The sequence below is a fragment of the Euleptes europaea genome, chromosome 15 (assembly GCF_029931775.1).
Source record: "Euleptes europaea isolate rEulEur1 chromosome 15, rEulEur1.hap1, whole genome shotgun sequence".
Taxonomy (NCBI): Eukaryota; Metazoa; Chordata; class Lepidosauria; order Squamata; family Sphaerodactylidae; genus Euleptes; species Euleptes europaea.
In genome coordinates this window covers 29,438,043-29,463,180 of record NC_079326.1, presented here as the reverse complement: position 1 = coordinate 29,463,180, position 25,138 = coordinate 29,438,043, and the positions used below count along the sequence as shown (strand labels likewise).

Below are 25,138 nucleotides of genomic sequence, written 5' to 3'. Positions count from 1 at the left end.
AGATCTCAGAAGCTAAGCAGGGTCAGCCCTGGTTAGTGTTTGGATGGGAGACCACCAAGGAATACCAGGGTTTCTGTGCAGAGGAAGGCACTGGCAAACCACCTGTTAGTCTCTTGCCATGAAAACCCCAAAAGGGGTCGCGATAAGTCAGCTGCGACTTGACGGCACTTTACACACACATGGTGAGATGATGTGCTCTTATTCCTCCCCCCCCCCAGTGTGACACTGGGGGTCATTTCAGCACTTGGAAAGGCATTAGGGCTCCCAAGCCTACAGTGGAGGTGGGACATCACCCACCCCCAGGTCTCATTGCCAGTCGCCACTAGAAGTGAAAGAAAAACAAGGCCTCATCTACTTACAGGAAGTTCTTGCCTTAGATTTCTGGGTGATTCCTAGAGTTACCTGGAAGTGATGAAGGGTAGCTCTAGGAATTGCTGGAAGCTGTATGGTAAGAATTTCTTGTTTTATCTTGGAGTGTCCGATTATTCCTAGAGCTGCCCGCTGTCATTTCCAGGTAGCTCTAGGAATCAGCAGGAACTCTATGGTAAGAATTTTCTGTAAGTACCTATTTTCTGTAAGGCCTATTTTTATTTTTCTCCTGGGATGCTACTTTTTCCACAGCCTTCCTGATGGTTGTCAGGCATTGCCTGGCAACTCTAAGAGGCAAGGGGGGGGGGGAAAGCAAGAGTGCCTCCTTCTACGGAGCTGCAGGTCCAATCAAGATTGGGCTATCATAGCATTTTTTAAAATCTCTCACGTTAGACTTTAAAATGGCAGTGGTGTCCCTAGGGCAGACCTGGTGATGCCTTCATGTCTAGTTTGCCCCAGAGATTCAAACAGATACTCTCAAATGAAGATTTATTCAGGTACGCATTATACTGAGTCCAAAAGAACTGCATGTGAAGTTTGCATAATAGATTTTGTCCACTTGCATCACCCAGCAGCTCCCTGAACTCTCAAAATAGGAGAACCCCAGAACATTATGCCATGCCATGCTGCAACTTGCAGCAAGAACAACACCTGTTAAGTGGACTGTGTCATTGTGGCATATTCATACAGGTTCATAAATTTATAGAGAACCTGGTTTATATTGAATCAGACCATCGGTCTACCCAAGTCAATATTGTCTCTTTTGAGCAGTGGCTTTCCAGGAGACACTTCTCTCATGGTAGAGGTCTTTTACATTACCTATTAGCTGATCCTTTTAACTGGAGATGCCTGGGATTGATCCTGGGATCTGCACACAAAGCAGACATTCTACCACTGAGCCATGCTACCCCTGAACATGCAATTGCAGCCCTTTCTTTATTGACACAGGAGAAAGGGGGGTGCATTCATTCTTCTCAATCCCTGCCATTAAAAAAAAATCAGAATTCTTTTATCCTGCTTCTCAAATTTTAAAATTGCATTGTGAAAAAACAACTCCTATGAAATATTTTATGGTTCAGAATAAGTAAAAATACATTTAGAGAATAGTTAAAACTCTACCCCCTCATTGCATCATCCAGAGCTGACAAAACCAAACATGACCCAGGTGCATATTTGCAAATTACTATATGTACACACATACACACACACACCAGTGACCAGGACACAAACCCAATTCATTCAGAATGCTGCAGATTCCCCTCAGTACGTGCAGACATCAGTGTGTCTGTTCCTTGCCAATTGTTTCATCTGCTAAGGGTTTAATTAGCAGCATAATTTGAATAAACAAGTACATGGACACAAAGGCTGCCTCCGCAAACACCTGCCAGGTACTGTTAGACACAACTGAACAAGAACGAATTACGAACAGCTTAGGCCAGTGATGGCGAACCTTTTAGAGACCGAGTGCCCAAACTGCAACCAAAAACCCACTTATTTATCGCCGAGTGCCAATGCGGCAATTTAACCTGAATACCACCCCCAGAGGGGGCCCAGAGGGAGAGGCTAGGGTTGCCAAGTTCCTCTTTGCCATGAGTGGGAGGTTTTTGCGCCTGAGGAGGGCGGGGTTTGGGGAAGGACTTCAGTGCCATAGAGTCCAATTGCCAAAGTGGCAATTTTTTCCAGGGGAACTGATCTCTATTGGTTGGAGATCACTTGTAATAGGAGGAGATCTCCAGCTAGTACCTGGAGATTGGCAACTAGTTCCTTAGTGTTTTCTCTCTACATATCAAGACAAATGGAAAGGTGTTTGGAGGATGGCTTGTGGGCACTTCAAAGGTGGAATAGGACTGCACGCCCCTCCGCCCACACAGACCCAGAGGGCGCCGGAGAAGCCGCTGGAGGGAAAGAAGGAAGGAAGGAAAGAAGGGAAGGGAGAAGGAAAGGGAAGGGAGGGAGGGAGAGAAAGAAAGAAAAAGAGAGAGAAAGGGAGAAGGAAATGGAGCAAGGGAGAGAAAGAAAAGTAGGGAAAGAAAAGGACAGAGGGAGACAGAAAAAGAAAGAGGCCATTTATGCATGGGAGGTTTTGCCTTGGATTTGCCACTCGGTGGGGCGTGGTGGCGGCGGCAGGCTAGTGAGAGGCGAGCAGGGTAGGGCAGAGGACGCCTCCTTCGCACCCACCGGCCAGCCACGCCCCTCCACCCGCACAGGCCCAGAGGGCGCCGGAGAAGCCGCCGGCCATGCCGAGTGTGGGCGCTCGGCTTCTGTTCCCCGCTCTCCCACCCACCTGGCCGGCCACGCACGCTCCAGTGGCGGCAATGGCGGCAGCTTCTGTGGGAGAGTCCGGGGGCCACCGCCAATGATGTCGGAGGTTCCCCACCCCTGGGCTACAGCCTCCCCCATCTGGGGCAGGGCAGAGCCGAAAGGCCAGCGGCTTGGAGGAACCGCGCGTGCCGGCAGAGAGGGCTACGAGTGCCGGAAGTGGCACCCGTGCCATAGGTTCGCCAACACGGGCTTAGGCCATTGCAAATGCTATAACTTTCCATAGTAGTATATCTCAAAGGGCTACCTCACTTACAAGGTTAAATTCAAAGGCCTTCTTGCATTATCAGAAGGCAATTCTGCTAGATTGTGTGTGTGTGTGTGTGTGTGTGTGTGTGTAGGAAACAATACAAGATTTCTGTTTATTTTTCTGTTATACCTATAGCCTCTCTACACCCTCTGCATCCCTCACTAGCAGTGTCTCGGGGTGCTGCAGTTGGAAGGGTTAGTGGGAGCACTGTTTAACAAGAAGAACTCTACTTATGGTTCTTCTAATCCAACCCTACCTCCAACCACGCTGTTAAGAAATTATGTGACCTATAGCTTTTTAAAAAGGAAGTGGAGATTTCAGACGATTCCCTGGACCAGGATATCCCACAATGGCCCTTGAAATTTGGTTCCTGGGGGTTGGTGGACTCTCAGGAACAACATATGGGGATCCAAAGTGAACGGTAACGTAATGTTTCCCTATTACTTGCCATTTTGATACATGCAACTACAGAGATAGCCCCAAAAGCAACAGGGCCCAGGTAAATTAAACATAGATGCTCAAATTCATGCCCAAATAAAAGTGTATAGCAATCTCAGGAACATATTTTAAATTGGTAACAGAGTTTCAGAACTGTTTTTGCTGCAATGCTGCTTTTGAAATTAAAGCATTTGAGTATTACTCCGCCACTCTTTTTTGTTTGGTCAAATCTCACTTTGCATAAACTATCATTTTCTGCCACCTTTCATCTGTCCAAGATCAATGCATGTCTACTGGTTCCCATGCCTATGTTTCTACTGTAATAAATCCAAAAATGCTCTACTGCAAGGAGAAAGCATCTTCCCGATAGGGAAGGATTGTTTTACATGACACACAAGAAGAACTGCACAAGAAAAAAAAGAAAGGTCACGTGAAGCATGAGAACAGATACAGAACCGATTACAGCACTACATTTCCTAGCACAAACTCTTGTGCCAGTGTTTGCAAGACAACTACTTTCTTTCCACTCACGGTTCTTTGGATCTAAACATGGCCTCTTCTGTCAACACACTTTTAAGACAAATTGTTAGTGCTGCGGAAGGGAAACATCGTCAATCTTCTCCAAGCTATGTGTGGCTGCTGGTACCATAGCAACTTGTTCTTTCATAGAAATGGTGGTTTAAATAACATTTTTTTAATTTTTGACTGTGAGCAGTTTTGCAGATGGTCCAATCTAATTGTGTGGATACCTTCATTACTTGTGTTACATAATGCTAGTGCCGGGCTGGCTGTGTTATGGGCAATCTCTGCATAATTAAATCAAACCATGTGAAAAGCAGTTTTCAAACTGTACAGCTGCTACATGAAACACCAAATTGCATTATATTTTTGGTGGCCACCACTAGGGGCGTGCATATTGATATGCTGATTTTTTTAAAAAACCCAAAAATACCTTTTTGGCATTGGTTACTAGCAAAAAGGGGCCCAAAAAGTGGACTCGAATAGTGCTGAATTTATTCAACATTTTTTTCGGGCCACTTCAGCCCTGCCAGCGTTCCCCCTTTTCCTCCTCTTCTCTGCCATTTCCCCCCTTCCCTCCCCCCTTGCTTACCTGTGTGCTGACTCCCATCCAATCCACCAGCCTTCTTCGGACTCCGGAGAAGGTGGGCAGCGTGTATAAGAACACCCCGCCTCCCTCTCCAAGCTGCCTGCCGGATCGGGCTTCCCTGAGGACGCCCAATCCAGCATGCAGCTTGGAGTGGGGGGCAGAATAATTCCTACTAGCCCTGCTGCCTGTGGGCTCTGTGAAGTTGGAACCCACAAGGCATGCCCTCCCCTTGACTAATTTTTTTTCCGGTATTTTTTGAGTTTGGGTTTCTTAAACCCGAACCCAAAAATACCGAGAAAAAATTGGTGCACACCCCTAGCCACCACAGGGTATGGTAACGTAAGAAACAACCCTTAATGTAGCAGTCAGGCTTTCCCACTAACCCCAGGAGAATCTATCCAATTAGTTTTACAGTCCTAGGCTTTCAGCTCTTTAAACAACAAAACTGCGACCGTCTTTTTATCAGTGCTGTTTATTCTCTTCTCAGTGACCATAGCGGTCTCTAAAAACATGCAGTTTTGCACAAATCCTTCCCCCACCGCGAGATAGGCTTTATGATTCCCACAGATAATTGGCTGTGTCTCTTCCCCCCACCCTTTTGTTTGATTGAGCTATTTTCCTCTAACCAAGAACTGGCAAATGTGCTTTTGTGTTTCAGGTACAATTCATAGCTCCCTCTCTCTCTCTCTCTCTCTCTCTCTCTCTCTCTTTTTAAACTGGCAACTGCACAATGAAAAAAAAAAAAGCATTTCCTTTCCAGCCAAGTTATTACTTAGAGTTCCTGGTCATCCAAAAACATAGCTAGGTTTCATACACTCAGCTCCTGACGGAGTTCCCTCTGTCAAACAAGACTATACAATGCAAAGGGGGAAGGGTATGTCTTATTTTGGGCTTTGTCAGTTTCTCTTGCAGAGGCTGGGACAGTGTTGTGGCCAGTTGTCCCACTCTTGAAGTGGATTTTCCTAATCCGAAACACCTTTGAAACAACTGGATTAAAATGCGACAATAGTGTTTGTGTGTGTGTGTGTGTGCCAAAAGGGGGCAGGATTACACACTCACTCCCTGGATCTGTTTCCTTCCACTGTATGGATTGGTCCCTTTTCCCCAAGATGCATCTGACCAGGCTTATGTCACCATCATGTTTTTGTTTGTTTTACGCAAAAAGTAACATTAAATCCCATCCCACCCCCATTTTGATAGGAACATTTGCTCTTTCCTTATCAGACTGTCTAAAACCCCACCGGCATCAAAGGTGCCAGTATTATTTCTGTGCTTATTGTTATGGTGGGATCAGGATCCGTACAGGAGAAGAAACTGTTGTGAACTGTAGGGTTGCCAAGCTCAGGAGCCTGGAGATCTCCTGGTAGTACAACTGATCTCCAGATGACAGAGGTCAGTTCACCTGGAGAAAAGAGCTGCTTTGGAGGGTGGCCTCTATGGCGTTATATCCCTCTGAGGTCCCTCCCCAAGCCCTGCCCTCTCCAGGCTTGCCCCCACCCCCAGGAATTTCCCAGCCTGGGCTTGGCTGTATTGCTGCTGTCAAGTCACTTCCAACTTATGGTGACCCTATGTCATTAACAGCCTTGTTCACATCTTGTCAACTGAAGGCTGTGGCATACATGCATGCATGAATACTTAGAAGTAAATACTGCTATTAAGGTGACCAGGAGTTACTCCCTAGTAAGAATGCTTAAGATTGCAGCTTAAATAGCATCATTTTTAGTAGGGTTGTAAACAGACCTGGAAACATACTCTGTCCTTTGGTGATTATCATGACATACAGGAAAATAACATCCCACTAAATCTCTGTTAAAAGGACAGGACATTCTTTTTCTCCAGTCAGTTGACATCTGTAAGAAAGAGTTATTCCACCAGGCCAACAAGTGAGGGCAGCCGCAGGTTGTCATCTATGCTGCCCTCCCCATCTACCCCACTTTCAATTCTTCTATTAAGTATGTGGGGGCACCTACAGCTCTATCGGGCCTTTCAGCGGCTATTATAGTAAAACAGAAGCCATCTGGTCATATTAATTAATAATTACTGCATGGTTTTAACTGGTTTTCATCATAGATATATTAGGGTTTTATTGTCTCATTGTTATTGTTCCGTTGCTACCCACCCTGAGTTGAGTCATGATTAGCTCACAAAGGAGACTAGATTGCTCTTTTTGATGTGTTAGGCATCCTCTTAAGCATCCCTTTAAGTATTTTTTAATATTTCTTCTCTCTGTCACGGACAATGGCCAGAATCTGAAATGCTCTCAGCTAATCAGGACATTTGAATTTAGGATAAGCCTTCTTATAAAGAATACCCCACCTTGTCTTAGCTTTAGAAGGTCATTTATTTCCTCGGAGTCTGATCAAGCCACATCTCCCCTTGGCCTTGGGGCTTCTTGGGGTCTGAAACTGAGGTGGGGGAGTGCTTTGTCATGGCCCTTGTTCTAGGATGTCATAAGGCACTAGATGACTGTAGGGTCCTGGGCCATAGCAGCAAAGCTTCTTGGTGTCTTTAAAAATATGAGTACGTTCGCTCCACGTGGTTGAGAATTGTCATACTTCAGCCTCCCTGTTGTGTGTATCAGGAAATTAAGTTTCTGAATAGGGCTGATGATAAAGTACATGCTTGTAAATGTGCACACAAGGCACCTTTGTGTGTGCGTGTTTACTATCATTTTATATGCTGCAGTTAGCAACACTCATTTTGAACGCTTAAATATAACATTTTAAATGAAGACTAGTACGGTTGCATACGTTCTAGGTACAGAAGGCAGAAAAGAGCCTGCAAAGGTAGTGCCGCATTGCAAGGGGTAAACCGCCCCTTGCGATGTGGCGCTTCCGGGTGTAAACCAGAAATGATGTGGCGCCGGGGGGCAGGTGAGCGTGCACGCATTGCCCGCCAACCCTCAGCTGGTCGAGGCAGGTGGATTGGCAGGAAGCCAGGTGGATTGGCGGAGGTTTGCCCTCCACCACCTGGCACTTGGCAATCCTATCTAAAATTCATACCTCCACAGAGTAATCCATAGAGACATCATATATCACTTATCAACCACACCTGATTACAGAGATAATATACTCTCCACACAGGTTCACCCATCAAATGGTAGTGCATGTGGGCTAAAATCTCTGGATCCATTCTGCTCACATCAGAGCTTCCCTCCAACACAAGAAGCTTTGTTCTGTCAGAAAGCTTTGCCGTTAATAACATTCATCCAGAATTTTGTATCCAGCAATCCATCAATAGAAGGCACCGAGCCCGGCTTGCGGGGAATGAGGGCGGGCTTTAAATGCAACAAACAAACAAACAAACCTTTCCTCTTTTCCCCTTCCCCCAGCAGTCTTTTCTGACCCTGGGAACATTTATTCCTGTAGTCCTGAGAGCCACGTGGGTTGGTGTGACAACCCTTCATGACGGAAATCCCCCTTGATGGACTTTAAAGTAACACGATCCAGTTTCTATTTCAATGGCCACGGCCATGCGGGTTTGTTGTTGTGAGGAACGGTGAATTATTTGCAAATGTGTCTGAGGCACAGGAGGCAGGAATACAAATGGATTTGTTTATTTGCTTTCTTAGTAGGGGTAACACTGTGTTTAAAAACAGCTGCTGTATAAATGTACTGCAACAACATAGCATCACAGCTTTAGGGGAAGGGATGGTTTTTTCTTTTCTTTTTCAGAGAATTATTGTTACAAGTGTGCTTAAATACAAGATAACCCAAAATCCCTTCAAATTGTAAAAGTACTGTCAACCCTGACTAACAACTGTTTCACTCAGCCACCAAATGACAATTTTTATGCCCTTCAAATCTACCAGACCCCACAGCCACAGTGATACAGAGGTCTCCAGTCTACTTCCCTCGGGCGATAGACTCACTCCCAATTAAGATTATTTTCTCTCAGTAACCTTAATCAAATAACCAGTCTGCCATACCTGAGACTCTCTAGCCCACCGATCCCCTCAGCGGTCAGACCCTTTCTGTTCTGAGGAAACCTTGGAGTTGTCAGTCCACTCTCAATTTATCCCTTTCCCTCTGCATTCAACATTCTCTTCTGGTAGATGTTGCTGTGGCTCTGGACATCCAGAACTGGGTGATAGGTTTGGTGCATGACTTGAAGAAGGACAGGGCAGCCACCTGCCCATCATATAAAATTTATTGTGGTCTTTGACTAGTATAACAAAAGTTATCCCAAGATTTAACAAAAGTTCCAGATTTAAAACAATGATTCAATACAACAGTAGAATGACAGCCTACAGCTTTACAACGGCTTTACTACCGTTCCCCGAGTCTTACATTTACCCGAGGCAAAATTTAGCAGCTTGTCTGGATGCCCAGGGATTTTTTTTATCAGACAGTAAGTTTTCCAGTTTAATTTCATCGGGTTCGCCCAGAAAGCCATCAAGCACAGGCTGAAGATATTTTAATCTGATATCCTTGTGATGTGGACATCTCAAAATAATATGCTCAGTTGTCTCCACCTCCCCCAACGCACATGAACATAATCTTTCTGAGTATGGGATCTTTTTAAATCTCCCTTCCAACATAGAAGGAAGTGCCGCACATCTTGCCAGAGTAAATGCTCTTCTACTGTTGTTAGATTCTATTTTGGTTAGGTAGGCTGCCGGAGCGACCATGGGTGAAAACGCATGGTTGCTTTAGCCTCCTTTATTCCCTGTTTCAGCCAGGATTTTAGCCAGGATCGCATGCACATTCGGTGAAACACATGAATTAAATCCTGGCTGAAACAGGGAATAAAGGAGGCCAAAGTGACCATGCATTTTCACCCCATGTATTTTATGCTCGGCTGGCATCCGTGTCAGAAGGTTGCAGTAGGGAAGTAATGGCACTTTCTACCTTTTCCATAAGTACAGGCCCGTTGACAGAAAAGGGAGGAGAGGGTGATTTTTCTCCCTTCCTCCCCTCCCACTACAGCCTTCTGACCCACTGGCTGTTAATCCACATGGGTCCCACAACCCTGGGAATAAACTTTCTTGGAATTGGAATAGACTGCTGGTGGAGGGGAAAGGCAACTTGGAAAAGATCACAATCCTTCCATCTGCAGATCATTTGGTCGAACTCAAAGGTTAAAACCCTACATACATATGCATTCCCCCAATATAGTTAGACTCTAATAAATCTTCCACACATGCTATAAAGATAGCAGCACTCTCGTCTTGTTCTTAAAGGAAGTAATACATATTTTCTTCCAAAATTTATTGTCTGACAATGAACAATAAATTTGTAAAGACCAATCAAAGTACAATGGTAGAATGCTCCTGATTTCATACTGCATTTTACCAATTCAATGGGAAGACTCAAAGTCTGTAGTGTGCCACATTAGACTGGGAGTGAAAAAGGCTGATCCATTATAGGTACCTGGTCTATTAAAGAATTAGTAAAAAAATCTAGGATAATTAAGATGTCTTATGCTTGCATCCTCTACTACTAGTCCTTTATTCTTTTACTCTTAAAATAATTTCCAATGTTGCCTTATGAATGCATCAAAACATGACCTACATTTTCCGTCAACTCCAATTTGCTGCTTTCTTCATTTTTAAAAGAAACTATTTAAAACTGCCAATTTACTAGGTGTATTTAACAGTAATCAAAATTATATATTTATTTAAAATATGTATATCCTGCCTCATTGACTCAGATTGAAATGTACCAGTCCAATTAGCAACATTAAAACAGATTAAAATGCACAAATTGCAAATTAAAAAGCACTCAATTTTTTAAAACACATACACACAGAGAATTAAAACCAACACTGACAAATCTGCTGAAACAATTTACCCTTCATCAAATGGTTTCTGGAATAAAACTGTTTTTGATGCCTTTCTAAATGTAGCAAGCACACAGTGCTATAAGCTCAACAAAACATCAGCAATAAGATATAAACTCAAACCACGGCAGCATTTCAGCATAGGATAAACTATAAATAAGATGCAGGATTGGATACAATTTTTGAGAGGAGAAAGCTTGTCTTGTTAAAGAACACATGAGCCACTCTTCATTGCTAGTTCTGGTAGATAATCTTTGGGAACTTATTCTTATATACTGCACAACACTCTCTCCCCCCACTACTTTCAAATCAGAGACATCTTAGCATGTTCTTTGTCTTCCCATTGATATAAATGGTCCCCTGGCGAGGACTTGATTCCCCCAGAGTTGTTCAAGCTCTTTCCTGATTGGTGGGCACCCATTTTAGCAAAGCTCTTCACTCAGATATATTCAACAGGTGTTATCCCCACGAGGTGGAAATTGAGTACTGTAGTCCCTGTGTTTAAAAGGGGGAATAAAACGGACCCTCAGAACTATCGTCCAATAAGCACGATAGACATAGCTGCCAAACTGTACAGCAAATTCCTTCTACGCAAATTGGAGGATTGGGAGGTTTAACCAATCATGTCATTCATCCTGAGCAAGCAGGCTTTAGAAAAGGGCAATGTACTATCAATTACTGTCAAATTCTTAATCAACTAGCCTTTCCAAGTATCAAGGGCCTGACTCAATCCTTTGTAGATCTGACAACTGTCTTTGACTCTATTGATAGAGAATGCCTTTGGACAAAGTTGGTTGCCCAAACATAGATAAGCACATACTATTTCTGCTACAGGAACAACACACTAACATCTCTGCAAAAATTAGGGTGGGTACCTCAGGTTCTTTAATGGAGAAAATCCCAATTACCAGTAAAGTAAAGCAGGGGTGTATCTTGGGCCCCCTGTTGTTTAACTTATATCTAAATGACATCATACCAATGCTATCTGGCTCTGAGTTTGTTTCTTCTTCTTTAGGCAAGAAACTTTTATCATATCAATATAAATGGGACAAAAGAATGTGTACAGCTTTGTCTAGACTGGGTCTTAATGCCTTTGATTCCAACATCCTTGTAATGCTACATCCAATTAGAAGGTTTACATGGAAAAGTCTTTCCAGTCCAAATTGTGCCACGCTGGGACACACTGGAAACAATGACAATTTCTCTCATCACCAACCAGCATGTGATGAATGAAGGACCTTATCCTTCCGAAGGACCTTATCCTTCCGAAGAACCTTATCCTTCCAAAAGACCGGTGCAAGGAAAGGATCAGACTCTCATTTAACTCTGCTGCCTGACCTTTGAGGAAAAGGATCAGCTTGTCAAGTGACATTGTGATTTGAAGGTTCTCAGTTTCTCATGCTGCTTTTGAGCATAACCCAAGGCAACCCAGAGTAAGACGATAACCGTTACATCTCTCTCTCTTTGAATTTGAGGATAGAGAGGAGAGATTATTTCTCACCAGTGCTGAGGTAGTAAGAAAGTGCATTTGCCTGGGAAATATTCTGTCACAGGTTACACAAGGAGTGCTATTAGGGCAGTCAAAGAGGACAAAACACAAAGACACAAAACTAACACAAACTGTCAAGTCATAGCACTCAATGAGAAATCTGAGAGACAGTGTGGTGTACTGGATAGGGAGGCAGACTAGGATCTGGCAAACCCAGGTTCAAATCCCCACTCTGTCAATAACTAGGTGACCTTCAGCCAGTCACTCTTTCTCAGGTTAAACTAACTCACAGGATGTTGTGAGGATGAAGTCAAGAAGGTGAAAAGGATGTACACTGTCCTGAGCTCTTTGGAGAATGAGCTCTTCGGAGAAAAAATTACTAAATAAGTAAACCAAATATCTTTGACTCATCCATTTGTCAACAGTATGGAAGTTCACTAGGAAAAAAACGAATACTGGTAAAGTTTCTCTAGAGTGGGGTTGTGTCAGTTTGTCATAAATATTACTAAATTCTAGCCTTAAATACAACAGGGAAAAATCACATTAATAGTGTTTTCTTCAAAAGAAAGCTATAAAACCATGAATTGACCCAACTACTCCTTCCCAACTTGCTCTGGCAGAAGGAAGCCCCTTACTCGCATTCTCACCCATCTGTGTGTACAGCATCACCAATGTGAGCATAGATCGATTACTTCCCCTCATCATGTGTACCATACGTATACTCAGTCTCCTTATTCCATCCATGTCCTTTTATGAAAACTGGGCACACACATATAGATACATGCATAGTAAGGCTGGTCTACACTTATGATGTTGTACACATCGTGAGCAGCAAACATGGGTCTGGTTGTCCTGTTAGTGGGCAAGCAGGTCAACCAATCCCAAACTTTCTAACACACTTTTGTTCAGTCATTCATCATGTTTTGACATTGCACATTTTTTAAAAATCAGTTTTCTATTTTCATATGTTTAGAAAGTCATTCTAAATAAAGGAAATCCAGTCAGACTTTTTAAAAGAATTAAGTTGGTATGCACCAGAGTGTGAATCAGATCTGGTCATAATCTCAAATAGAGCACAGTAAAATAAATCCCATTAATAGTTTCTAAATTAATGACATTTGGAAGCTCCTGCTGAAAATGCATGACAGTTTTCTATGCTGTACATTTATTGTGCATTCATATTGTCTTTTTTATTACTTGAGTGAAACCTTAGAGCATATCAATTTGTGCATATCTCAATGCTATTTTAAGCACCAAAAGTTTCTAAAACATTGTTAATATTGAATGCAACAGAGGGAAAAATGACCAGACTAAAAGTTGCATTTTACATAAAATGAGCAAAATGAACCCACTGTAAAAGTCAACATTTTACAGAATAACCATGCCAGTTGTCAGAAAAGGAAGTAAAATGGTGAATTACCCTAAAAGACATTTCAAGATTCTCTCCACCCCAGATATCCATTCCTGCATCGTAAGTTCCTATCTCTTCAAAGTAGTTTCTGTCAATAGAAAATAGGCCACCAGCCATAGTAGGGGTCCTAGTTGAAAACAAAAACAAACACAAAAAACAAACACAAAAACAAACCTTTTGAAAGATACTGTGTGGAATTTAATAAGTGATAGTATAGCACACATCCTCCAGATGCTTCAGACATAATCACAATCTATTTACGATAAACTAAAGGTGTATATTGCTTTTGCCTGCATTTGTCCAGAGCAAAAGTCTCATACCTGGCTAAATCATGCATGCACTTCAGATTTCTTTTTGAAAATTGTTCTCTTTTTGTTTTAAACGCTATACCTCACACTGTTTAGTAAATGGAATATTGCCATCCACATCTAGAAACATAATCTAAATACAAGTGGGAAATGTTTGATAGCTTCCTGAGTTAAACAGCTTCACAGTGTTTATAGAAAAGGCAAATCTAGTGACTGGGTATTTACAAACGTCAATGTTTCATTGCCTGAAAATATCTATTACTTCTTTAAAAAATTAAATCTAGCTTAATTTCTTTAAAATCTAGTTATACACAGCAATAAATGTATTGGCTTCATGTTCAAAAACCCCATCATGGAGACATTAGAATGAGGAATTGATGTCCCCCCCCCCCAGTGATTTGATTACTTAAATTCTATGGGGTGCCATAAACCTTCACTTAAGAGTGCACAAGTGAACAGCTGAGAAAACACCAACCTGCCTTAGTAATGCAGTTTTTATTGATTATTTTGCATTGATTTATCAAAGTGTATACATTATATATTTGATACATATTGGATTTCCCCCCTCTATATGATTATTTAAGTCTGGGCACCTTATTCGGCTAAGAAGTAGGTAGAAACTGAAAACAAATATTACGTCTTTACTATTAAAAAGGAAACGTGTGTTTTCTCTCTACATCTCAGAGAGCTTCACTTACACTATCCAGACACTCACAGAACAATGGAAACACACACACAAATGAAGCTAATTAGTTCTAGTGAATTATTCCGTTTCATTTTAAACTGTTGTTTTGATACAAAGATTTCAAGTGCACATTTCCCCCTGGGTTGGATCCTAAAGAACTATAAACAGAGAGAGTTCATGCAAGGCATTTCTCCTATCTTCCTCTTACTATAGCCCTCTGGACTCCTAAAAAGTGACTCTTTAGGGCAGGGGTAGCCAACCTTTTTGAGCTTGTGTGGACCTTTGGAATTCTGATACAGGGTGGTGGGCTAGGGTCGCCACGTACCTCTTTGCCACCAGTGGGAGGTTTTTGGGGCAGAGCCTGAGGAGGGCGGGGTCTGGGGAGGTGAGGGACTTCAATGCCATATAGTCCAGTTGCCCAAGTGGCCATTTTCTCCAGGTAAACTGATCTCAATCGGCTGGAGATCAGTTGTAATAGCAAGAGATCTCCAGCTAGTACCTGGAAGTTGGCAACCCTATGGTGGGCACAGCCACAAAATGGCTGTCACAGGAGGTGGAGCCAGCCACAAAATGACTGCTGTAGCTTACCTTCAGTCACACAACGATCCTTGTGCTGTGGTGGTAGCAGCTGTCAAAGCAATGTTGTAAAAAAAATCTGCACAGCCAATCAAATCTCCAATGGCCAATCAGAAGCCCTGCTAGGCAAAAGCCCCACCTAGCCCCACCCACTTTCTAAAAACACTTGGTTGGTGCCAGGAAAGGTGTTGGCAGACACCATGGTACCCACAGGCATCACATTGGGGACCCTTGCTTTAGGCTCAGTCTCTCTGCAATGGCATGGGATGCAGCACTGAGAACTACAGACAGACAGGGGCATTGGCAGAAAGCACCCTTTCGTGTCTTGCTAAGTTCTTGCTTGACTAGCGCAAAATGGAGGTTGCCACTTTCCTCTTCTGGCTGTAGTCCCTCCACATCAGCCTTCACAGCCTTCAGAAACAGATTCTCAGGGGGCAAAGGGGGCTGCAGTGGGATGGGAAAGAAGGCAAAATCCTCCACAATGTCATTCCATTCCTTATGTTCCAACCCAATGAATTCAGTTCATTATGACTGACTCACAATTGCTTATGAATTGCATGCAAGTATTTTCTCTCTGCCCCAAATCTGACTGGGGGTTGCTCAAACGGTGTGCTCTTTAAGTCACATGGCTACATAACTGGCAGATTTTGATACTCTCAATCAGCACAAGCATTTCCTAAACCCTTATCATCATAAGCGTAAAATTGTTTCCTTGATCATTAATGAGCGTGACTTTGCACCTTCTGTGACCTTCCATCCCAGCGAAATCTGATCAATTGCTAAACATGCTCGCACACACACCAGAAGTTGTTAAGAAACAACATTTACTGAGCCAGGATTTGTTGATGCTGTCTATATTTTTTATTGGACTGCTCAAATTCAATATCAACAGTTTTGCACATAAGGTATCTTTTTGTGGAAGGGAGAAGAAACTGGTTCCAAACTCATAACATGGGGGACCCTGCCCACTTTATAAGCTCGGTGCTGGAAAAAAATAAAACTGCTACCATAAATGTGTATACAAACAAAAGCCTACCAAGTTCAAAAGAATGGAGGATTGCAGCCAACATACTAGAATAGAAATTGAGGGAAAGAAATCCAGACAAAAAGATTATTATAATTTCTGCCATATCAATTATGTACAAAAGTTGGCACGACAAGGAATAATGCAACCAAAAACTCACAGTAAGCCAGAGACCAAGGAATGATTTAACAAAGGCAATCAGAAAAAAGCAGCTTAAAGTGCCAGTTTTCAGCAAAAATAAAACAAAACAAAACACAACTTCATGGTGAATGCTGCATCACAAACACCACACCAACACGGTAGTTCATCATGGAATGAACACAACTCCTCTTAACATGGTGTTCTCAGCAGGGTGTCTCCCTGTAATAATGTGAACTCCTAGGAGTGGTTTAGCTGTTTAAGTAGGGGGTAAATGCCAAATCTCATACTTTAAGAGATATGTTTTGTCCTGAGTGCCAAATGCCTCAGTATCTTCTTCTGAGTGGTTCAATTCTTTGGTTTTACAGAATACACACCACTCTTTGTAGGCTCCCGATCTGAGCGTCTGTCTTTGTATGTATTTCCTAATTTTTCTATCACACTTTCGCCTTACCTTTCCTACCAGGAACTCAAGGTGGCATATATGGTTCTCCCCACCTTCATTTTGCCTTCACAACAATCTTGTGATTTAGGGTAGGATAGGGTAGTGACTGGTCCAGCTTCATGGCTGAATGGTGATTTGAACCCGGGTTCAACATGCTCTACCTCTACACAGCTCCTTGAAACTTTTCTATTCCAAGAGAGCTCACTGAGATAAAAACATGTGGGGAAGGTTTATGCTGATGTTTTTGGAGAGGTGGCAAGCATAAGAAGACAACTGAGCAGGAAGGCACTTGTCCTGAGCACTGGGACATATGTACAGAGACAGCAAGGCAAGATTCTGACCTGTGCAGCTTGTGTAAGATGACTACCAATGTGAACTAGTTTTCTTACATTACTGACACACTGGCCTGGTTTACAGGCAGGCAACATTCAGCACAACAGTCAGCATAATAATGTCCAGTGATAAGGAAGCCCTCCTTGACCCTCTTCTGAGTTAACTGTGCACATGATGCTTCCATTCAAAGCCAGGTATTGGTATGGAACACCTAACTCATACAAGTGGCATACCTGTGCATTGAAGGGGATTCTTCTATCACACAATACTTCTGCTACATGAAGCCCATCACTAAACCCCAGGTACCTACGAACCAGTCCACAGAGGTGGCACTTCAGCTGGAGGGGCAGCGATGGCCCCCACAAGCATGGACAGGTACCCTGTGGCTAACACCCCCTTGATACTATATCACCTTTTTAAAGGAGTACCTGCAGGTGACAAGGCACATATTCTTGAATTAAGCAATTACTTCATATCACAATATGCCTCAAGAATTTTTACACTAAGATAAAACTTAACAGCCAATTTATTAGTCACTGTGAAAATGGAATGTAGCGCATGAACCAGCTTCCAAGTGTTACTGTTAATGACAGCCATTACCATGCAATTTGGTGCTGAATGATTATGAGAGAAATACATTTGTGTTCTCTCTGTGCATGAGCTAGTCCAACACTCCCCTTTCCCTACAACCACTCTTCTTTCTACTACAACAAAGCATCGACAGCAATACACTTAAAAGGTTTGTTAAAACATATGCAGCCTAAGTTACAAAGGATGAGCATCACAAAACACTGTCCCGCTAAAGGGCTCTGCAGCAATCTAACTGCCAGCCTTTCCTTCCTGCTGTTTTAAGGCTTCAGGCTGCTTTGAGTGGTCAGAGAGAGGAATGCAGGCATGCGAGCCACCAGAAGTCTGTAATGCAAGAAATCCAACTGCTGTCACTCTTATGTTTCAGGGTATTCCTCCCCAGTGGGAAAAAGGCATCCTTCCAATTTAGTAATCACTAGCAAGGCCCTGCCAAGTGCAGATCCAGATTCATCAAGTGATTTCCAAGGTTCATACTTACAAACTACCTGAAGTGGTGCCATTAGTTTATTTGATTCAGAAAGTGGCTGGGATATTAAACATACCAACGCAGTGCAAAAAAAACTCTACCAGCTCATTAGCAGCCTGAGCTGCCAGCATCAAATTCATAAGAATACATTGTTCTACCTATCTATTAAAGCTTAACAATGGATGAATAAAGAAGATTGTTACACTGAGGAACCCATGATGCATTGATTTTACAACAAAATAGGTAATTCAGTTTCTTGCCACTACATTTTCCTTCGTGACATGTTTGATCCAAGACCCAAATGAAAGAAGTTCCAGTTTTCACCCATGTAAATAACACAGGTTTACTTTAGAGGGGAGAAGTCCTGAATCAGAAACCTTGCAACCTGTTAACGGCCCCTATAGTCAGGTACAAGCCTGGCTTACTGAATTTATCAGCAGAGGGATGGATTCCTAGGTATTAGCTAGCAATCTGTGTTCCAAGGCTGGGTCTTCTTCCTCAGCTCTTCTTAATGGATCAACTTTCAGGCTCTTATTATAATTCAGTGGGACTCGCTGAATTGCACATGGAGAGCCACATTTATAACTACCTCTCATCCAAAATTGCCACATTTACTTCCATCCCTGGTGTCAGGCCTGCAGCCATTCCTGGTGGGAGCAGCTGTTTCAATATAGGAATCACCTGCCAACCACCAGCCAAAGGGCCTTGTCCACTTTCCTGAAACACAGGGTAGGGGTCCCCTGAAGAAAACTACTTAGAAGAGCCAAATGTGTCATGTCAAAGAGCCACTTGTGGTTCCTGAGCCACAGAGTATCATAGCTATAACTAGAGTCACCAAACAGAGAGAGAAAACTTGGTATTTCCCCTACTTTGCAGCGCTTTCCATATTTTCATTTCATACAAAACATAAGTAAGGAAATCTGAAGAGAGAAAAAACAACACAAGCTGGCTGCAATCCTCCAGGATTGCTTCAGAGGGCCCCTGGATTTTAAAGTCAATGGTTTAATATTGCAGACATTCTTTTATTCTCTGTTAGCTTAAAACAAACAGAAATCTGACTTTAAATAGTGATCAGTGGCATAGGCTTGAACTTGGAATAGTATGATTTAATGACGCTTTAACTAAACCCTAAATCTTTGTTTGCAACCTTAAGCATTATTAATTACAGACTGGAAATGTTTTCAAAGGCATCCTCTAGCTTCTGTCCACTGAAGATGTGATAAAGGAACTATCTGTCAAATTCCCCTTTTCAGGAATAAATTGTGCTCCATGTTCTCTTTTTACAGCTGTCTTAGATGACAATCACCCAGGGCATTTATAATGCTTTCACTGATTTAATTAACCTTTGCCATAAATTTGAGCTAACTCTACAAGGGCTAATATTTCTATTGCTTCAACTCCTTAACAATCCCAGGACATTACATGACAACTGAAAAATCTGATTGTTATTCTTAAGGCACACAGTGGCCACTTATCTTGACTTTTATTTCAACCCAAAGTGAATCTTATTGTCTGCAGTAATAGGAAAGCAAAATCAAAAATACATACCTCAAACTGAGCACATTTTCATCATCATTGTATTTTGAACAACATGTTAGGCCTATCTAAAATGTTGCATTGATAAAGATGCTTGAGATTGCCTAATAGTTTGGTGGTGGAAAGTGCCATCAAGTCAGAGCCGGCTTATGGTTGACCCCATAGGGTTTTCAAGGCAAGAGATGAGCAGAGGTAGTTTGCCATTGCCTGCCTTTGCGTTTCGACCCTGGACTTACTTGGTGGTCTCCCATCCAAATACTCCCATCCAAATCCGAATCCAGGGCTGACCTTGCTTAGTTTTTGAGATTGGGCTAGCCTGGGTCATCCCTAATATTTCCCCCAGCAAATATTTGTAACTCATATTAGTAATCTGTTCTGCTCATATTAGTAATCAATTCTAGTGTGTAACATGGTTGAAGGGGACTCAAGGGGGAAATCACATCTCTTCATTGATCTTCCACAAGGGCCTTTCCTCTGATAACAGAACAGTAAAACTCTCATGTGACCACTATAAGATCTGCATGTTACAGGAAAATTGAATTTAATAAATGCCCGCACTGACCAACTTAAAGAACAATCAGCTTTATTAGGGTACTTCCCGGCTACCTAAGGACTTGAGGTTTGGTTCATACACAGCCCAAGACTGGAAACAGACAATAGATCTGAGAGAGCTGAAGGTGATAAAACTGAGCCTCTCTTATTTGTGGTGGTCCCCTACCCATCCATCCAAGCAACATGAATATTTCTGTGCTCCATTCCTAAACATTTCTTCAGCAGCAGCCCCGAATGCATTTGGAAATGCTTGTTTTCACAGGATTCCTTCAAGTGTGTGTGTGTGTGTGTGTGTGTGTGTGTGTGTTAAGTGCCGTCAAGTCGCTTCCGACTCATGGCGACCCTATGAATGAAAGTCCTCCAAAATGTCCTATCTTTGACAGCCTTGTTCAGATCTTGCAAATTGAAGGCTGAGGCTTCCTATATTGAGTCAATCCATCTCTTGTTGGGTCTTCCTCTCCTCCTGATGCCCTCAACTTTTCCCAGCATGACTGTCCTCTCCAGTGACTCTTGTCGTCTCATGACGTGACCAAAATACGACAGCCTCAGTTTAGTCATTTTAGCTTCCAGGGTCAGTTCAGGCTTGATTTGATCCATAACCCACTGATTTGTTCTTTTGGCAGTCCACGGAATCCGTAACACTCTCCTCCAACACCACATTTCAAAGGAATCTACTTTCTTCCTATCAGTTTTCTTCACTGTCCAGCTTTCACCCCATACATAGTAATAGGGAATACGATGGCATGAATTAATCTAGTCCCTCAAGTACCTCCCTCTATATTCTGCTTTAAGTGGGTCAACATTTTAATGTTGTCTGCCTAACCTTACCTGTGAAACTGTTTTTGTTTTACTCATGCTTTGGGTTTTCTTTGTTTTTTAAAATAATTTGATAAAATGGTAAGTCATCATGTACAATTTTTGGGGAATTTGTGTCTAATGGGTGGAAGATTGGTTTTCCATGCTGTGTTAATTCTTTTTGACATATTTGATACATTGAAAGTTGAGGTATTTGGACTGGGAAGGGAGGGCAAGAGACACCCACCGCTGCTGTTCCTTATACAAATGTATTAGGCTTGTCCAATGCACATCATGATGATCCTGTCTGTGACCAGTTACACACTTCCTAAGACTGACCAAAAGATCTTAACTTTAAATAAAGGCTACAAGAATACATGGGTGACAACTGAAAATACTCAAAATCATCAGGCAGCCCACAGATTCATGCTATTTTGGTGATAATATGGACATCATGAATGCTTAGATTCCTTGTTGTTCAGTTTCTGGCTTTTAATATGGACATCATGAAAGCTCTTAGCTTCCTCGCTGTTCAGTTTCTGGCTTTTAAATGTAGTTAGTTTTTCTCTACAAGATTATTTCTTTTTAAAATGAAAGCCACAGTTCTTATAGTTGATGTAGGCAGCCAGATACTGAATTTATAAAATCCCATAAATTGAAAGTTAATTACCCGGGAATTATGTAAGTGTATCAGCTAAAGATAATAGCTCCCATTCCAGGCATAGCTGAGCAGAAAAGCTCAGAACCTGCACTGACTCCTCCTCCCCGATATACATAAACGGTGGAGATATCCAGGGATACAGTGGCTAAAACACATGACTTAATATTTGTCAATTTCTGGATCAAAGCTCTCATCCTGAGCAGAATGAAGTCCTCAGCTCTGCATGCAGATGATCTCCCTATATCATTCCACAAACTGCAGCAGCCTCTGCAAGGGTGTAGAAAACACTCTCAACTTCACTTCCAGAATTGGGCAACCTCTTGCAAATAACTCTAAGAATTAAAATTCTCAGGAGACTTCTGTAATTTTATAGGCTCAAACCCCACACTTTTAAGGTGATGGTTAAAATTTATCTTCATCCCAATGTTCTTAATATTAAACTTAAAGAAAAAGAAAGAAGAATGTTCATAGTTTTTCCCCCCTATACTGAATGCAGGAATACAAGACATTTTCCCTGCTTTGATATATTCCATGGACTACTGCACAGAAGTTCATATTTTATGCTAATCAGCACATTATGCAGGTGTCCTATTTCTAAGACTAATCAGAGATGTGAATAACACACACATGTACATCAACAACCAGCCAGTGATCATAAACTTCTTACCTTACAGGCAGTGTTCTGTCTCCTTTCCTTCTGTCCATCTCTCTCTGGGGAACAGGATACCAACGAAAGTTAAGTTTCCAGTTAAATCCTCCGTAAGTCATGTCTGACCCAGCCATATACTCAAAAGTGTCATCACTGATCACATCAATGATTGGGCAAACTACAATCTTCCTAGAAAAAGAATAAAGTATACATGCATAGATATATTTTTCATTCCACGGAAAACTCTGGCTTCATCTGTTCAGGGCTGAGTACATGCAACATACTTATTTGAAGGAACAATAGAAGGTAGAGGACTAAATCCAACCCAGTCCTTCCTACCATTTGTCTTTCCAAACATAATTGCTACTTTTCCCATGTATGTAGCTCTGGCTCTGAAACAGGGAGAAGAGCAGACGGTACAACGCTCATTTGCTCATACAGTTCCCCACCCAACTAGGGATATATGGACAGAAACTTGCCTCCATATACAAATTGCCCTTTACTAAATTTAAGTGAATATGAACATTTTGACGACCTAGGTTCCATTTATTTCAACGAGATTTAAACCTAGTTAAGTTTCTCTGCTTTCTTACATTCCTTTGATTTAAATGTGATTTGCTCACTCATTAACTTAGTGCAGGTAGGCAGGAAAATAGAGATAATAGAACAAGCTGTACAATTTTTTCCTTGTTGTTTATCTTGATTTTAATTTCAGCAGAACTGGTTTGGACAGAAATCATAATATTTTTTTCAAGTGTGAGAGTATCTGTTGGAAAACAATGAGATGCATGCATCTCGGTTGTCTCTAAGTAACCAAATGAAAAACCAACTAGGGAAATTGACTGTGTATAATTCATATTTAAAAATGAAAACAAAGATGACAAATTAGTTTGACAACACAATTAGTGGCTAGATGCCAGAACAACCACAACAAAACATTGTGGTTTGGACACAAACATCTCTTGCATGGACAAAAAGCACTTCCACAAGACTTTTCTGGCCCCATTTTGGTGCAGCTCCTTGCCCTTCCTAAAAAACTGAGTCCAAAATTTAGGGTAGACACTGGAGCAGCAGGCAATATGGAGTGGGGAAAAGTACAACCAACTGGGGGAGGCAGTGACTTCTGTACAAAGAATGTTTGGCACCAAACAAGTTAATAGCAGAAATAGCATCATTTAAAAACTCCTCCTTTCATTTCAAAAGCTCAAAGTTAGCACTGTTACCTAGTGAAAAAAGTTGATGGATCACATGAGTTATATATAATCAATTAAATCAGCACATATTTATGAACAAAACAATGGGTTGTATTCCAACCCACCACTCCCTAAACAAATGCAGGGTGCTTTTGCCCATGAAAGGGCTGGGTCCTGTAATTTCTAGGGGTTCTGAAATTCCCAAGCCAAAAATATACACAAAAATTGCTGTTTAGGGTTGTTACCATAATTTTCTGGAATGATAACAAAAATGTGGGATTCTTAGGCATTAGAAAAAACACCTCCCCCCCCCTCCTCCATGAAATACCAGTGCTGTTTTTGAAGTTCAGGTACTTAATGTCAGCAGCAGTATCATCATCATCATCATCCTGATTTCCCAGGTACCAATTGCATCCTTGCAAGGGATCAGGAGGTGACTGCTCCCAGCCAAACTCTTTTGGAGACAATTCCCATCCTAGCAGGGGTTCTTTAGGATCAGGAAAAAAGGCTGGGAGGGAACAAAGAATTCTCTCCTCCACCTGTGGAACCCCTGATCAGCAAAATCAGCATCTATGGCTTTAAAGAGACATTCTTGGAGCTGACATTTGACTCTATCAAAGTGATGAACCCAGAGACAACCCATAAAGAAATAAATCATATGGCTTAGCCCTCAGACTCCCATGCCCCAGCTGTCTACCACCACCACCATCTCCTCCTTCAGGAACTCCTTAAATACTTTTATTACTATTTGCTAATTAGGGTACCCCTACAGTAGATGCCTAGCATGAAGACATGTGTCTCATAGTAACTGAATGATTGATTCATCACATGCAATTTGAATCCCAAACTGCTAATGTCCTATCCCAAAATCAGCAATTCACACACACCCCCAACACCTAATCCTGGATCTGAAATTATAACACATTTTTCCTCAGAGCACACCTCTGAGGAAATTTTCATGGATTAACCACACAACATTCTTTGTGTAGGTGAGGAACAGACACAAGCATTTGTAGCAGGAGCAGTGAGATAAGCAAAACCCCATTCTATGATTAAAATTCTACTCTGGATCCCAACCAACAGATCTGAAGGTAGAAGAGAAACATATTTTCTTTGAGACTGTATGTACGTTTCAGCAGATGCTGGTGAACAGGCATCTGCCTTCTGAGAGATAAAGAAACAAGAAGGCCTCCAAGATGGTGCATGACATCTAACTTTTCTGTAAGTGCTTTTCCTTTCCAAATTAACTATTTTTTAAAATCTGCCGTCTCTTTAGTTGTGGGTACCATTTTAATGAATTTTTGTTGATTAATCAAACCATTTAACCAGCTAAATGTTGAAGTCCTAACAAAATGCACATGAATTTGTTCCAGTAAGGTTTCTCCTTGGCCACTGAAGAGCTGATCAGCTATGCAGATTTAAATAACATTTTTTCCAGTGGCAGTTGCCACCACAGTGTTTGTTTTATTCTCTCTCCCCACCTCTCCCCCAGTGTATTTTCATTACCCATCTTCTCCCCTGCATGTGTGCTTTTTCTGTCTGTGTGGCTCCACCTCCTGTGGCAACCATTTTGTGTTTGGCTCCACCTCCTGCCGTGGTCTTTTTGTGACTGCACTCCCCATCCTGTTTCAGAATTCCAAAGGTGCCCACAGGCTCAGAAAGGTTTTGGGCACCTGGGGGAACATTTAAAGACCGAGAATAGAGTAATTAATAATGTATATTCATTTATTGCTCATGAACAACAAAGTCATAAGCATATACATATGACACATAAATGCCTAGAACATATAAAAATACATGAAGTGTAAAAAGCTTATAATAACTTTATGAATGTTCCACAAAATCTCTTAGGCTACATGCCAGTGTCATTTACAGGGATAGTTTTGAAACCATTATCTGGGTTAAATATTTGGCGACCTGATGGATTTTCACGCTATCTACCTCTAAGTCTGATAGAAGAAAAAGAATGATCCAGGGTTCAGAGGGAAGACTGTACTTTGTTAAGATAGGTGTGATCCACGTTG

At 42.0% G+C, this 25,138-nt stretch overlaps 1 protein-coding gene across 3 annotated transcripts in view; it reads right to left on the bottom strand.

The window, feature by feature from the left end:
• The window catches only part of GALNT13 (polypeptide N-acetylgalactosaminyltransferase 13), a 214,198-nt gene that overhangs the window by 97,272 nt on the left and 91,788 nt on the right, over positions 1-25,138 (bottom strand). For all 3 annotated transcript variants that reach the window (XM_056861046.1, XM_056861044.1, XM_056861045.1), the window contains exons 5-6: positions 21,940-22,110; positions 13,175-13,292 (exon numbers count right to left, since the gene is read on the bottom strand). In XM_056861046.1, coding sequence (XP_056717024.1) covers positions 13,175-13,292; positions 21,940-22,110 — 289 coding nt within the window. The remainder of the gene's footprint in view (positions 1-13,174; positions 13,293-21,939; positions 22,111-25,138) is intronic.